This window comes from Charadrius vociferus, unplaced genomic scaffold (genome assembly GCF_000708025.1).
Source record: "Charadrius vociferus isolate BGI_N301 unplaced genomic scaffold, ASM70802v2 scaffold450, whole genome shotgun sequence".
Classification (NCBI taxonomy): domain Eukaryota; kingdom Metazoa; phylum Chordata; class Aves; order Charadriiformes; family Charadriidae; genus Charadrius; species Charadrius vociferus.
The window spans coordinates 3,623,980-3,641,465 of record NW_009646931.1 but is presented as its reverse complement, the minus strand read 5'-3'; the positions used below and the strand labels follow the sequence as shown (position 1 = coordinate 3,641,465).

General features: G+C 40.1%; 1 protein-coding gene across 1 annotated transcript in view; it reads right to left on the bottom strand.

Moving 5' to 3' along the window:
- ADAMTS12 (ADAM metallopeptidase with thrombospondin type 1 motif, 12) overlaps positions 1-17,486 on the bottom strand; it is a 165,669-nt gene that overhangs the window by 57,966 nt on the left and 90,217 nt on the right. Inside the window, exons 6-12 of the mRNA XM_009894723.1 lie at positions 16,342-16,466; positions 14,870-15,019; positions 11,521-11,664; positions 10,688-10,832; positions 6,486-6,578; positions 6,113-6,258; positions 5,086-5,255 (exon numbers count right to left, since the gene is read on the bottom strand). Of these exons, the coding sequence (XP_009893025.1) occupies positions 5,086-5,255; positions 6,113-6,258; positions 6,486-6,578; positions 10,688-10,832; positions 11,521-11,664; positions 14,870-15,019; positions 16,342-16,466 (973 nt within the window). The remainder of the gene's footprint in view (positions 1-5,085; positions 5,256-6,112; positions 6,259-6,485; positions 6,579-10,687; positions 10,833-11,520; positions 11,665-14,869; positions 15,020-16,341; positions 16,467-17,486) is intronic.

The window sequence follows — 17,486 nt, the reverse complement described above, 5'->3', positions numbered from 1 at the left end:
CTAACATTTTAAACACAAAACAGATACAGATGTAGAAAATACTTTTATCTCCTGTTTTCATATAGAGTAGTGACACACAAGGAAAACAAATACATTTTCCAAAATGATGGAAGAACTTGAAAGCAAAGACTGACCTTGAATTCAGATTTTCTAAATCTTATTTCAGTCCTGAAAATCTAAATAGACAAAACTGAGATCAATATGAGCTCTAGGGTTGCTCAAAAGTAACTCCTCATTAAAGCAGCTGGTTTAGTTTCAGTTACTTCAGCAAATTTGGTTACTTCATGATAAGACTTTAACAAAAAGGCTGTCATCTTAATAACTTTCAGGGCAAAATACGCAGAAATTAATGTAATCCAACATATGCATGAAATACCAGATCCAATCTGTGAACACGCAGTAATGACTATGCTCACACAACCCCTGTTCAGAAAAAGCACACTGAATTCCCATTTAAATAGATCTGATTTCTGCCTGGGTAAAGCCTACAGAGTTTACCCATCCTTCCACACCAAAGTAGGATCAAACCACTTAGACTGCTCCTGCTTAGATTGCATTTATATCTACAATGATAATATAAATGCCTCAAACTTTATAGGTAACCTGCCTCTAATGGTTAACCCACCATACAGCAACAATGATTTCTTAATCTATAACCTAAAGCTTCCTTCTGCTGTTTTGGCTGTTTCTGCTTGTCCTATCTTTCATGGACGTGAGGAACTCCTGGATCCGCCTCTTTCTGGGTATTTCTGTACTGCTTGAGTGGAGGGGATGGGAAGCTGCAGTTTGAAGTACACTGACAGAAAACTTGATGCCAAATCCAAGTTTGAAAGCAGAAGAGTTACATTGAAACTGAGCTGATAAGACCACAGGGTCCTGTTTTTCAAAGTCAGTTAACAAGGGCACAGAAGTGCTTGGATCTCAATGGCTTCTTCCAGACCCGAGCACAACACTGCATGTCTTGCTAGCCTGTATCTCTACTAGCTCAGGGATATGCTTGCTATATACCCTTAGAAACTATCTTCAACTAGTTGACATTTAACTCACTCCATCTTCTCTTTTCTAGAGCAAAACTTGCTTTTCTCAAGCTTTCCCATAAACTATGTTTCTCAAATCATTTGAATTCCATGTTTCTCTCCTGTAAACCTCCTCCAGTCTGGCCACATCCTTCTGGCACTGCGTTGTTCCTAGCTGGAAATAAGGTTTTAGCTGAGGTGCCACCACCACTCAGCAGCCTAGAAAAAAAGACATCCTGATTTTTATCCATAGTCCTGCACCAAGATTATGCTGCTGATTTGAACAGGGACAAGACCAATCATCTAATACATAGAAGAAACCCAGACGTAATGGAACCCCAAGCCACAGAACTTCCATAAGCGCTCAGTGACTTATTTGTAATCAGAATGGGACTGAGGAAGCAAGCCAGCAAAGCTGAGTAAAAATCCCCCAAATTCAGGCATGTGATTTTTTCTTCCCCTGTGCATATTATAACAGAGCTCAGAGTCACCAAGTGTAAACAGAACAACATGAAAATAACTAGAAAGGAATATATTGCCTTCCTAATTTAAATTTGTTGCCGTCACAGCTGACTCCCATGAGTTCACATGCAGGAAGGATCCAGCTTAACCTGACTGAGAAGGATGTGATTAATGTGTCTGCCAGCGGACGATAAGGCTTCAATATTTTTTCCTACTTCACAAGGAAGGAAAGAGGCGAGTCTCTACAAACTCTCACTTCTGTGAGAACTCAGAATTGGAGGAGGAAATCCAGAACAAAGAAAATTAGAAAAGACAATTAGCAAACACAGATGAAACAGGGAAAGACAGCTGAGGTGAAGCTACTTTATCACTTTGACCAAACTTGGAACTCCAGAAGAAAATTTAATTTCAAAGCAGTGGCAGCAGAAACACTATCTCACGCTGCTAGCTCAGCCCCTGTGACCGTATCAGTACAAATCTTACTAGATACACAGACATATTTTGGAAGAAATATGAAGTTTAAAACACTTCAGCAACATAACTCCTACTGTCAGTACCTGAGATGATCCTGGCATTGATTGAGAAAAGAAAGGTATTTATATGATTCAATGTAGGACTCATACTTATTACATGGAAGTTATGCCCTGAGATGCTATCAGATTCAGATAAATGTAATTTGCCAAAAGGTATGAAATAAATAAATGTGTAGTCAGCCTGATGGTAAGAGAAGTAGATTAGCACCAAAGTCTGACTAAAGCGTCAAAGTAGGGGCCTAGATCATGAGAATAATTCAGAAAATTCCCCGGTCAGAGCTGCTGGATGCTTTAGCCACCCTTGAACCTAGAAGATACACCCTTGAACCTGGAAGATACTTCATGTCGATACTCAGGAGCTCCAGCTTGAGCACATGGGTTTCTGTGCTCTGGGTCAAATCCACAATAGGACTATGCAAGTTCCCCAACAGGCCCAAACTCACTGAAAACAGAGGGGAAAATTCCAGTTGGAACCTGAAATATAGTTGGCCTAGGTAACGGCGAGATGACATTCACTGTTTTTCTGCCATGTTGCTCGTTAAAGCTGCTTGTTGCATCTCACCTTATATTAAATCATAAGCTATTCAAAAAAGAATTGAATGTTTGTCGTCTTCTGAAGGTACAACTTACACACAGAAAAGAACATTACGACGCGCCTAATTATGTGACATTCATTCGAACTGGCTTATGTAAGGTATGACATTAAAGCCAGGAGAGAGAACTGTGACCATCTAGATCTAGAACACCTACTATCTAAAATGTCATAAAATGTCTAGCTCAGGATTTCATCTCCTCAACTAGATGCTTCCACACAAAAACTGTTTTGTGCACTCAGGGTTTGGGAAAACTTCATGATACTTTCTTTTCCCCTTATATCCCACGAGCAGCATGAGAAGATTTAAAATGCCTGATAATAAAACACAGGCCCAAACCTTCTTCGCAGCAAGCTAAAGTACTAACAGAGTGGTGTGAAAAGTCTTTGAAACTGGATTGGACTAGTTAAAGGGAAAAGTGAGTAAAGCTGGTGTACGCTGACAAAGATTGGTGTACGTATGATGAACATGGTGATTAAGTCTCCAGAGCCCTGCAACATCAGCTCTTTTTTGTGTGGGGTTTACAACAGACTGTTGGTTTGCTTTTGTTTAAAGTCTATTTTTTTTTTTTTTTTTTTTTTTTAGGACAAACACTCACAAGAAAGGCTCACCCTGCTCCATCTCACAAGAGAACACTGTTTCATGAGTCTATTTCAAGTTATTTTGCCCGGGATACCTTTAGCAACCAATGGAAGGTGAAAGCAAATTTGAAACTGAGATGGGAAGAAAGCTCTCAGATGTATTTCAGTGGAGTAACATTGGCTGGACAAAACTGGAAGCAGTGTGCCCATGATACCCATCCACCCTCAATCATACAATGATGACATCAGATGAAGGATCAGCACAGGATCTGGCCAACTCCCTGACTAGATGAGTGCTCCTAGGAGAGCCTGCCTATGTGAGGAAGCCAGGGTTTTTTTAAGTTAGAGTTTAGCAGCAAAAAACCACTTCAAATGCTATTAATAGAACGTAAGAATGAAGCTGCAAATGTTAAGGACCTCACAGATCATGGGGGAGACATGTAACCCTAGACTGAAACTCTGGCTGCTGAGAAAACTGGTGAAAACAGTCAGAAAGCTTTTTAAGCCACAGAAAAAATATTTGCTTGGTATTTGAAGGATTTTGCAAAAGGTCACTGAAACGCAGGATTTTCCAGATGAAATATACCAGGCTCAACAACCCAGCATTCTAAAGATAAGTGGTTTGTCTGTAAAGCTCTAATCAGTTCTATTTAAATATGGCATGGACACACTGCTGGCCTGTCTTCCAGTCTTCCAGTGTGCAGGAAGCATTTGATTCATGATTTTTAATGCCCTTTAAAAGCAGACCTTCTACAACAAACGCACACGCAGAACTACCAGTTCTGCAGCACTGCCCTAGAGAGGACATGAACAGAACTAAGCCTGTACCCTGCAGTGGTACACATGAGTAACAGAGAGGACTAGAATCCCAATTTCAGTGACAAGTGGCTGCAGAAAATGGTTTATGAGTTTGGCTTTGGACAAAGCCTTAGGCTGTTAGCATTTACCATGGTTTGTTTTACTAGGAGTCCTTCTGAATAAGTTTTTCTATCAACCATATCATCTTTCATCAGAAATTTTCCTGGAAGTCTGACTGCTCCAGGTTTATCTTCAATGGTGTATTTGTTAGATAAAACTGAAACTGTAGCGGAAATTTAGGAAACCTATTCAGAACTGACAATAACTGTGAAAATGCAATGAACATGCTGAAAAATACCATTGGCAAAGAAAATTGAAAGTTATCTTGAGCTTCACTTCCCTGACTGGCTTATTTTTTCATAAAAAAAAATAAATATTGGTAGCTTCTACTGGATAATCTACTCCTTACATTTATGCACACACCAAGAATCAATCTGCACAGTAATAACTATTGCCCCTGTATTTAGTAGCTAGCTGTTACAAAGCAAGTTATAAGGCAGAGGCATCAATTCTGACTCTACAATACAGGGCAGTACAATACAGAACCTGTCGAGGGATTACTTCCTCAGTGTGGTACCATGTAGATCTGAGTTTTGAAGTAGTAAAACCACATTTGTGCAGCAGAAGAGCTCTACTTGTTTGGTGCAGTGGTGCCTGCAGGCCCAAGCATGCAGCTCTGCACTACACTATTGTACTTACTGCTCTGTGGTTGACACTGGAAAAAATGGATTAGGTTTATCCCAAACAATTAGTACAGATGTGACTTCAATAGCTTTTCTTACCACAGTGTTTTTCCAGGAACTGAGTAGTTACACTCACAGCCATTATCACTAGAGTTTTGCAGAAGTATCTATGTGTAGAGGAGAACCACTGCCTTTGCATATACACAAAAGACACACCTGCATATGGAAGCACACCAGTTTCTTCTCTCTAATTAATTAAAAGACTTATAATTTAGTGACTTCTTGCCCTCATAGAGGTTCCTCATAGGTCTGTAATTTGACTTTTTACACAAGTTATTAAACAATTTGTAGGTCTGTACCTGTGTTATAAACAGGCACCCAGTGGTAGAATTCATTCTGGTAGGGAACTGTATCAAATTCACTGCACTGCATCTGACGAAAGGTTGGCAAGCCTTTGCGACAAGGGCTGATGTTACACATGCGATAGCGTTTCCTTTCTCCGGTGCAGTAGTCTCCTCCAAACTGTGGTCTAGAAAAGGAACGTTGAGATTGGGACATAAGATTCTGGGTAAAAAGTAGTTTTAAAAGAGCAGTGTCTTTCAGGTTCCAATGGGATAACAAGATGAATCTAAATCCTTGAGAAGGTAGAGATACTGTTCATATGTTCAAGTGCCCAAACATGTCAGTATGGCACACAGAGATCTAGACAAACCCTGTATCCCAAAGGAGTGCTTGATACATTGCCTGGCTGAGCTTACAGCAAATTACCTCATCAAATGAACTCCCCCCAAAAAAACATATTTTCCAGAATGTTTGGCAGTTCTTCCAGAAAAGCCAAGTGATTTCTGCTGTTAGGCACCCTCTTAGTGATTTCTGACAATAAGACATATGTTCTTCGTGAACTCAGATACATGTTACAAAATTCTGCTTTTCATGTTCTGTATCTATCAACTCACATGTATGAAGTTCAAGCAAAGCTGATGACTAGAAGAAAACATGAAAGGCGAGTCCTTGATTTCCCTCAGGAACAGATTGCTAGCTATTTTCCTCACCCAATGTTTGAGGACATTTATTTATTCATGACAGTACTATTAAAGCAACATTTCTATTATTTCTTCAAAGCCTGAATGCTAAACAACAGGATTTTTTTCATTTTGTGTAGAAATAAGACCCATGGAGGGTGAAGATTAAAGAACAAGATAATGACTGTAGAAGGTGAGCCAACTGAATTTCACACAGGTATATATAACTGGGAAGGAGTGGTGGTCAGTGTCTGTCTTGCTGTGGCACCTGCTGACAACAGTCTCATACAAAAGAGTTTCCAATGTCGTAAGTACCGCAAAGATCCTGAGTAAAAGGTAAGAAAAGATTGTGCACTCAGCTTACTCTGGGTTATCACACGGTCTCTCTGCACTCTGAACTCCTGCCCCACATGTCCTTGTGCAATGGGACCACGATGACCAAACACCCCATCTGCCATGGATTTCTTCGGGAGTTTTGCCTACTGTAATGCACTCACCAGAGAAGCACCACTGAAAAGAGAACAGAAAGGACAAACAGCTTAAGATCGTTATTGTGGAAAATGTTATTGTGAATTATTTGTTATTTCAGTCCCTGAAGCTTGATAACGTGGAAAGGTAAATGGAGATGTCACAGGATGCCCCTCCTTCATGCTAGACAATGGCAGAGCTACTCATGGTTCCTCCACTGCCCTTTGCAGGCAATGCAACTCGCCGCAGACAGCGTGGCTCACAGTCACCTTGTTTTCTCCGCATCGAGTTCCATCCGCAGCTGCGTCCAGTTTGGAGCGGCAGGAGCCTTTCACTGAGCACCAGAGTGTTTGGCAAAGGTTCTGGAAAAGAAAGAAAACTGCAGCAGTCTGAAGCAGAGCTGAACTCCTGCGGCCAAGATTTTCAAAAGCCTCCCACCGTTTTGTACATTCATTCACAAAGCCTTACAAGGTTACATTTCCAGAGACAGATGCTCACGGTTTTCCACAAGTTAGGACCCACCAAGGGTCCAAATTTAGGCACTCCTCATTAGTGTACAAGGAGGGACTATTTGACAAATACAAAACGGCGAATAATTTCTATCAAGTGAATTATCTGAACAACGTGAGTTTAAATATTCTCCTCATCGGCTGCTCAGCTCCCAGCTACACACAGGGAAAATGGCTTCACAAAGTCTCGGCACAACTATTTATAGTGAAGGTGAACAGAGTTTGTATTATTTTCATTTCACGGGTACTAATGAATACGATGTTCAGTTTTGCACTGCTGTCTGCCTGAAAATATACAGTGAAATCAAAGGTTAGACAAACTAGCCAGGTAAGTAAAAACAATATCGTATCTCCAAGTACAACAGCCAGGTTAATATTCATGGAAGTCCCAAAACTGGATGAGGAAAAAGAGAGCAAAACACAGGTCTCTTAAAACATCAGCCAAGCAGACAGCAAAGAAATGATCTAAAAGAAGCAGTCCAGGCTAGCTGGCAGAGAAAAGGCCTAGTGGGCTGGGTAGAGTAAGGGCTCTGGTCAGTGAACACTTGCATACGAAGTTACTCAGAAATTGGTGCCAGTTTAATGCAGTACATTGCCAGCAAAGCACAGAATTTCAGCTGCTGCTCCCCGTGCAGTGGTCAACTCCACAGAAGGAACAGAAACTTCTGAGAGGCAACAAAACTAGCAGGGCAAGAAATATTACAGCTACCTTACAACAAGCCTTCTTCACTCAATCAGAACTATAGAGAGCGAGGACCGACATCAAGGGCTATTCCCCCCTCCTCAGTTCACACGCACACCAGCTTCTCTTCTGGTTCACACGCAGGAGCACTGCATGCTTGGGAACTCCTGAATGAGCTGGGCTTTGTGCAGAAGACCACTTCCAACTTGGAGAAACCAGAGGTGTCAAGAGAGAGTGTGCACTCCCAACTGGGACAGCAGAAGCAAAAGCCCACAGGCTCTGGGCCAGGTCTTGGCTGAGGGTGTTTGAACTGGGAGAGGGAACAAGCTTGCAGCACCTACCTGTGAAGCAGGGACAGCTGTAAGCGTCCTCAGAGAAAGGGGCAGACAAGAAGGATCCCACTAGCAGCTCCCACTGGGATTCTCAGAGCAAACAACATGCCAAGTTTGGGAGCCAACACAGAAACTGTGAAATTGTGAAAATCCAGCCCCAGCGAGACAGCAGCAATGTTTGGCCAAGTGTGAACAGCAAAACTTGCCTGCTGGTTTCTGACCTGCTCCTATTTAAAATAGCTAAGCTTGGGCATGGTCTGTTTTGAGAGAGTTGCCTTGTATTTACTTTCTGCATTGTGTGTTCACCTTGGTTCTCACCTAGAACACCAGAAAGGAAGTTGACAGTACAGAACATCTCAAAGCACTCCAAATCTCCAGTTGGAATACAATGTCGGAGGCATCACATCTTGGCTCATTTAGCTGCTTTCAGGCAACGTATGCAAGTCAGAGGTTGTTTTGCAGTTCCCTATTTATAGCTCAGGAGTAGCATTACTTAGCAACTCTTTGTGAAGCCATCGTTGTCAGGTTCATTCAACACATGGCAGAGCTAACCACATGTTCTGGCTGATGAATATTCTTTCATTATGAAATTAATCCTTTAACACTTGTATATAGCATATATTTTGTGCTTTTTAGTGTATGAAGTGCACTCCTGCACTGTGCTTCAGATGCCAGAGAAAGGCACAGAAACTGAACACAGCTTTCCACTGACAGTTACATTTTTATCAGGTGCAGATATAGATTTCAAAGTCAAGAGTTCACGGAGGAAATTCTTTAGCTTTGAAAGAATTTTTCCATATTGATCTCCATGTACCAGAGCTTTTTCCATCTTGAAGAATACCGGAATAACAACAGTACAAGGAAAAGCACTGTTTACTGTGTTTTGGAGGTAACAGCCAGAAATTAATAACTCTACCATGGACTCACTGCAAGGCAAGTGATTTTTATCATCAGCTTCAGGTATACACTTTTTACCCAATCTATGAGATCAGGGTCTGTGCCCTAAAGAAACTTGAGTCCAAAAAACGCAGTTTCACTGCAGTCAGTGGAAGTTTTGGAGATAAAGAGAGGGCAATAAGATAAAGATTCTGAGCTCCTACAACCTGTCCTATAGGAAGCTATAGATCTACCTACCACTAGGAAAATTCCTCCCCCTAATCTGTATTTTGCTTTTCTTTTCCTTATTAGAGGGACAATATTTGGTACTTCACAAGGTGCCTAGAGGAATTCCTACCAAAATGGTTCATGGAAACCACTATCTGAATTCTAAACCTCAGTCTTTTCTAAGTGTTATCGGTGAACCCCTGGGCATCTTCAGCTAAATGCAGATTCTTCTCTCAAAGAGAATCCACAGATCAAATTCAATCAGACATTAAAAGTTAAAGAACAAATGTAGCCTGGTCAGTGAGGGAGCATTAAGTAAATAGTGAAAAGGCAAAGAACAGTCAGACCTCTTAGACAAAATGACTATATTGATCATTCAACATGCCAGGCAGATTATACTATTCACAACTCCTTTCCTTGACAGTGCAGCTACCTGCAAAATACGGCCTTTCAGTAAAATGTAAAAATGAGATTATACCAATTAATTTTCTGACATATGTCTAGCTGTAAAATTGGTTAATCAGGAGACATCAAAAGTACGGGCCAGCTAGGTTCAAACCCATGGACAGATAGAATGAACCAATACTGCAAGATTATACTTTAATTTTCTATCTGTACCAACAGACAAATTACAGTAACTGAGGAAACTGGAACAGCGGGTAATGAAAGCAATCTTTCAATACCTGCTTCAGATTCACTAGTTGCAGTTCAACATTAGTAATCATATTATCTATTAAGGCTGAGAAGATTAATCAGAAATAATCTCCCTAATAGAAGGGTAGATGAGGATACACATAATTACCTGAATGGAATAAACAGTCAACATCAGCAGTCCACAGTCCACAGCTGTGCACAATGCCTTGCCTAAAAAACACTCCAGCTCTGCTGATAGCCATAACACCACTTCTGCCACATCCCTGTTTAACAGGGGGAGCAAGCTGGGTGCTGTCTGCAATGTTTTCTGCATATTGCTGCCCAAACCACATCAAAAATTAGTGATCGCTTAGCTAGACTAGCACTTGAAACCACTGTTTCTGACCTGTTCTATGTAGAAAAATGCTGCATGGAGCCAAATAGCTCTGCAAATGCTAGGTACAGTTAAAATACTATACCTCTGCACCTTAGCTAATATAACATGTTACTCTGCAGTGTCTCCTAGCTCTTGTACAAAGTTGTGCTGCTGTGACTATACTGCTCGTATGACTATATGGCTCCTGTGCATCTGTACACCGCACTATTTTGCTGTGCTGTGATACAAACTCCAGGGTACTTTGTAAATTACATATTTCCACTTAAAAATCTCATGTTTGATGGGAAAATAAAGATTCTTAAAGGCACTTGGACTGAAATTTCCTTTAAGTAGTTAGATCATCAAGAGTGTGAAAAATCAGGACATATGGGAAGAGAGCACAACCCTGATTTCTTTAGAAAACTCTTCCAGGAACTGAAGATTTGTTCCCTGAGTGATTTGGTCAGTTGAAAGCTATAAGCTTGAAGCATCTTGATTTCTGAAATGGGATTTAAGCTGCATTGATAATTTACCTAACATCAGTATTGTAAGTTTAAAACCAAAATGACTCCACTACTGAAGGACAGGCAACAGATATGGGGCCAGATTCTGTAAAGGTCCTGCAAAACACAAGGCAAACAGTGCAACAACTCACTTCCAGAATCTGCAGAGCAGCATCAAAACAGTGTTAGGCCATGCCTGCACTGCACATCTAGCCTATGAGACTCTGAACATGCTGCATTTGTAATTAGCAACTGAGGTTCACTGCACTTTCACCCTGGTCAAGAAGCTTAAGTTCTTATCAGGAGAATGAAGAAAAACATACAGCACTTACGTCCACATCTTCACAGAAAGTAGCATTGGAACCATACTGAAGCTGGCATTGGTGATGCACATCATAAATCACTCCAGGAGCAATGATTGGGGATTTTAAAACTTCTTTTTGGGGGATATCATCCAGACAGAATCCCCACCCACGGCTAAAAGACCAAAATTGCATATTAAAAAAACCAAACAAACTACAACCACACTTTTTTGACACTTCTATACAGACTTTCAATATCTAATTCTTAATGGCAATTTTTTAGATGGCCTTTGGAAATAGTCCAGATTCCAGATAAGATATGCTGAAGTCCTGGTAACAAACAGCACTCCATCTAGTTAGGGAGCGTTACAAAGACAAAATATAGCTTGTCACAGTGGCAATATTTTGAGGTCATTATGGTTTCCACAGTGGCTTTAGAGCACGCAACAGCCTCTGCTTAAAGATATACTATATTGCTGCTCTTAAAAAGAACATAATGAGTTTGAACAAGTCATTGAAGTCAAGCACGTGTCATTGTGGCCAAAGGCAAGGTTTACGATGTTCCATCAATGTCCTTGATGGAAAGGCTTTTTTCCTCCTGAAAACTGCAAAAAGCTGCAGGTTGCACCAAACCTGAGCCAATATGACAAGATTTGAGTTCACCTCCAGAAAACAAGAATATAATGAGCTTTCCCCAAATACTATGTAAGCTTGGGGTATGCCCACCATGAGAATTAACTCAAGCACACTAAAAAAAGGTACGTCTAGTAATGTAATAATACAGGATTTACTTTAAACTCCACATAAACATCTCATACACAGTTGTAGTCATTTCAGGGAAATACTACAACCTGATCACTCACTCTAGGAAACGTGTGATGTACTCCTTGCTGCAATGCGACCATGTCAGTGGAGTAGGATCATACTGCAACTGTCGGGACATAATATATGGGCGCTTTCCAACAGGCTCACAGTCATTCTCTTTTCCATCGTGCTGGATACCAAAACTGGAGATAAAAAATGACATCTAATAATTCCAGCTGATTGGCTATACCACAACACCTATCAATGGGTTCCTAAAAGACACTAACGCTGCTTCTTCCCTTGGTGTGCTGTAGATAATCTTTTGCTAAAAAAAAACATACAGAAGATCTGACCCAAAGCCTACAAAAAAATCTATACCACAACAGGCTTTCAAGCATGACTGTTATGTACAGCAATATTACCTGGCACCAAATAAAGAACAGACTGCCACAGACTATATTCTGGGGTATTTTTGAGGAAGTCAAAACACTACTGCACAGTTGCACTGGGAGTCGTAGTTTAAACCTCAGTTATGTTAAAGCGGCTAAAGCTAAGAGCTTCCTAGCTCTTGGATCCCAGTTATTTCAGAGCTGTACCACTTTAACTAAGATCAGGCTTTGCTGCTCTCTGTCTTATAATCACATCTCTATTGCCTGCTTCTTTTTAAATTTCTTTAGAGACAGAAATACTGTTGTCCAAGTTACCGAACCTCCAGTGAATTAGCCTCCAACCTCCAGTCCCTTCCTCTTATTTAGCTTTCTCAAACTGTGCCTTACAAACAGATGTCCACAGCAGGTCTTCCCAACATTATTCTCTCCAGCTTCTCTGACTTATTAAGGGATTTCTTTATCCAACAACTTGTAAAAGTCATAAACATTAAGAACTCTGGGTGGGATTCAGCTGATTAAACATACACGCCTCCACATCACCTCATCGTGAAGGAGATGATCTGAAATAATAATATACAAAGATAGTGATACTCGAAGATGTTGACACCCACACTGTTAACATCTGAAGGTGTGTAAGTCCTTGTATGAAAAAGCAGTTAAAACTGACTCAGGTCATGATTCAATCACACATCAGACAAAGTGAGTTCAAACCACTTAAGACTTCGTTTCTGGAAAATGTAATTGTACCGTGACTCAAACGTTCCAAAGGCAGGGCATGATTTCAGTCTGAATCAATTTCAGTAATGGGTCTGAGGTATAAAAGGAAGTGTGTCCCCTTACTCACAGGCTGTTTTCCATGAACAGGGTCTCTTGACACAGGGGACCGCAGACGTCTAGAGGGACGGTACAGGAAGTGCTGACTTTTGGCATCCATCTAAGGAATGGGTGCACAGCTTTCTTCTCATTTCCTGTTCACCTGTTCTTACAGACTTTTATTGCCCATGTTTGAACTTTTTAACGTATGTACTCTAACTTGGCTTGAGGGAAGGATGGTTTAATGTTAACAACAAACCCTACCATATTCAATTTTGTTTGGGGAGACAATTCTTACAGGCAAGACCCTGCACCACTCTTGCAAAGGCAAGTATAGCAGTACACTGTCTCACAGCATCCAGAGGACAGTGAGTTACCAACCACCCACACTAGACCGCGAGGTCACACACAGTATGGGGTAGTACCTTATGATACTTAGTGTTAATGAAAACAGCTCCCTGCCAGCAAGAGGTTGTTGGAACCAAGTAACTAAACCCAAAGCACCCAGATCCAATTGTAATGATTTCAGCATTATTTACTTATACTACTTCCTTTCTGGCAATCGAGGGGTTAGGTAAAGAAAGGCCAATTAATGGGTGATAGGATCAATACTTGAGTAATTTTTGTGTCAGATTATTATTGTTGTTGTTGATATTATTATTATTGTTACTATTATTATTGTTGTAATTGTTATTATTATAGTTATTGTTATTATTATTTTCCCAACAGGAAATACAGGCTTCATCCTGACTGGGGTTGGGTGCATAACAAAAAATAATGTGATTGTAGATGCAGCAGTGAACACACCACCTAACCAAGCAACTTGGCCCAGCTGAAAAGTGCAGGCAGTACAGCCAAACTGGAATATTCATGAGATAGGCGTCTATCCTGGGGAAAACAGCTCAGTGCCAAAACAGATTCAAAAACTAGAACTTTTTCAGGTGAGTTTAATAAACTAACTAGCCAGCCAAAACACCCTTAGACATCGGAAATACTGAGAAACATATTTCCAAACAAAAATACCCGATTATAAAAAAAGTTTAGCTGTGTCCAAAGCCATATGACTTGACCTGTGTATCCATAATAGCAGTATTAATATACAGAAGATAACAGTTATTAAGAAATGCCCAAATGTGACTTTATTTGTTTATCAGAAAGGACAACAAAGATTTGATATTTTTGTGAAGTATGACTGCTTGATCTAAAAATGGTATCTAGCTAATCTGCAACATTGAAATACCTTGATATAATGAAGCAGGTATGTTTTATGTAAATTATTTGGATTGATTTGGAGATCATCTAAAGTAATTGCACAGTAATTCAGTATATGTTTGGAAAAATTAGCACGATTAAGTGATGCTTCTTTGTAGCTTAATTATTTAATTCTGATTTATTGCCCTAGCACACTCTGTTAAAAAGGGCAGACTGAATAGTTGTAAATATAAATGAAGGTGTCCTGGTTTTAGCTGGGATAGAGTTAATTTTCTTACTAGCAGCTGGTATAGTGACATGTTTTGGATTTAGAATAAGAATAATGTTGAAAACACACTAATATTTTAGTTGTTACTAAAGCAGTGAAAGACTTTTCAGCTTCTGTTACTGGTCTGCCAACAAGAAGGTGAGGGGCACCCAAGAAGCTGGGAGGGGACACAGCCAGGACAGCTGACCCCAGGTGACCAAAGATGTTCCATACCATATGACGTCATGCTCAGCAACAAAAGCTGGGAGAAGAAGAAGGAAGGGGGGACGGTTGGAGAAATGGCATTTGTCTTCCCAAGTAAGTGGGTGATGGAGCCCTGCTTTCCTGGGGATGGCTGAACACCTGCCTGCCACTGGGAAGTGGTGAATGAATTCCTTGTTTTGTTTTGCTTTGCTTGCACACATGGCTTTTGCTTTACTTATTATACTGTCTTTATCTCGACCCATGAGTTTTCTCAATTTTACTCTTCCAATTCTCTCCTCCATCCCATCAGGGGGGAGTGGCTGTATGCTGCTTAGTTGCCAGCTGGGGTTAAACCACAAGAAAAGGTCAAAGGCTTAAGAATCTCTTTCTTATCCTTTGCTTAGAAAAAAAACACCACAGTTTTGATTTTAATAATAGAGACATTAACTCACTCTGTGTTTTGCTTCTGTCTGCCAATTTGGGTATTAACATAGATATAATAAACTAAACTCAGCTAGGTTGCCCCTTCACTTTTAATTTTACCTGTGTCCAAGTTCATGAGCAATAGTAAAAGCCAACGGAAGGCCAGAATCTTCATTGATGTTACAGCTTCTGTGAGGTTGACACATGCCTGACAGATGAGACAAACCTAAGGTCTCACACGGACGATTCATGCCAGCACAAATGTCCTTTCTAGAATCACAAAAGAGATGTGCCATGAAAAGAGCTTAAAACCAACTGCGGAGCGTCACTTACCTTGGATGGTAAGTCTCCACTATACAATGCATCAGTGCGAATTTGCATTTTAAGCAAAGCATAGTGTTAACATTTTTACATACATATATGCAACAACAACATGCAATTATTCTGCTACTATCATATCACACTGCTATAATTTGTAGCCATTATTTCTGTTGCTTTAGTGCCTAAATATGTATGTTTATTGTCAACTCGCATAAGAAAAAGTTTTAAAACCTCCACCTCTCACAGCATTTCTAGATATGGTTTATTAAACGCACCATAACTCAGCTTCATTCAAGTGAACTACATGAAGTTTGTTTATTTGGAGAGGTAAACCACACATCACTGTGAGACTTGTTTTTCTCATTTTAAGATTTGTTGACTGTCTTCTTTACTATACTACTTGGGGGGGGGTGTTGTTATTTTTTGCCTGGCAGACTTTAACTTGGACACTTTTTTTGCAGACCTTAGACCCAATCTTCTCTCAGTTGCATGCAGATTGGATCCATTTTTATGGACCTGCAGAAGTTCTGTTTCATGCCCTGCCACAAATTCCCTGTGTAACCTCAGACATCACCATTAAATTTTCTGTGCCTCCCTTGCTCACACATAAAAAATTATTTTGTGTCTCCTTGAATACCGAAAAAAATACTTACAAATCATACAGTTTAAAGCTTAAAAATAAATGGGACTGTGTTTGCAAAATACTCTTCCATTCTGTGCTGCACCTGTATATTACTTCAGGATTTGTCATTATGGAGTACTTCACCTACATGCTATGTTATTTTGCTATATTGCCTCAAAGAAGAACAGAGCAGTGACTGAGCACGAATTGAGGTAGGATCAAGTTGGGAAAATGACCTGAGTTGTGCAAATTGCTAGTCTCTTGGGAAACACAGATCTTAATTTCCTGACTAAGATGCATCTCTACTAAAACACCAACATGCACACAGAAAGTACTATATATACTTCAAAAACAAACGAAAAACAATCCCTTTAAAAGGTACAGCTGGTATAACTTTAACCATATGTTTTTATAATATAGCTCATGTTGTCTGCCTGAATGTGTCAGACATGCTCATGCTAGGTTATTTTTGCATTAACACTGTGTTTCAGAAACAGCATGTTTCAGAAACAGCATGTCTTCATCATACCACTTTACTGGGTTCTATGCAGGATGAACTAAATGATGGCATGAGGCTATAAAAAAAAATTATCACGAAAAAACCAAAACTAAACAATAGTCAGTCACAGCCACTGAACTGCTGTCATACCTGGTTAGAAGAACGGCCACGTCGTGGTGTGTAGGGTTGATGTCACTCTTAGGATTGACACTCTTCTGCCATTTGCAGAAGCTGGCTAGTGTCTTATCTGCGTGGTGAACTATCTTCAAGCCTTGCTAACGGGCAATGAAGGAAAATATTATTGTAAAGGCCACACTGCATTGCAGTAAAATATCAATGATGTTAGCTATGAAGCTGAGTAATCTTTGAAATGCAACTGCCTAAAGCTAGAGCCATCATTAGGAGCAATGACATCTATTTATCCAACTTATTGAATATCAAGTTAAAATGTTGACAGTTTTGTAATTGGTGCAGCTAAAGGAAAAATTAAATGCAGAAATGTACATATTTTTTTGTGAGATACGTAAGATTCAACACTGAAGTGAAACTTTCAAACAAACATTTTGTATTCTCTTGAAAGCAAGTTTTCCTCTATAGTGAAGGTAAAGACTAATTAGTGTGGCACTTCATGCTCAAGTTTGTCACTCAATGTTTTGAGCACAATGTCATGCTCAGGGAACAATTATGCTTCTAAGGGTGTAATTCTTTCACAATATTTTTCAGTTTCAAAGAGAAACAATGCAGTCATAGATGCTTCCTCCTCACCTTATTGTTATGTAGTAAACATGCAAGTTACTGAAATTTCTTCTGAAATACAAAGTATGCAATATAAATTCATAAAAAAACCTATTTTCTCATTTCTGGTCTTGGGCATTCACTATATCTTGTCTCGGTTTACTCTATTTAAGTAACATAAAGTTTTTACATAGTATCTCAATAACTTTGTTACCAGACAGTAATTTGTGGGTAATTTAAAGCCATCCCCAGCCACCCCCTCAACAGGTGGGGGAAAGCATCTGTTGCTTGCCTCAGTGGCCAGTCCAGCCCAAACATGACAGAACGATACCCCAAACTGCTGTTTCCAACATTGCCGTGCTCAACTGAACAGGAATCCATGGTTTATTATCAGAACAGCCACAGAAATTTAGCTAGTAAACTTAAGTGGAGGTCACCGTGGACTTCCAGTCCTAATTGAAATCATAGAATCATAGAATAGTCTAGGTTGGAAGGACCTTTAAGATGACCAAGTCCAACCATCAACCTAACACTGCCAAAACCACCACTAAACCAAGTCC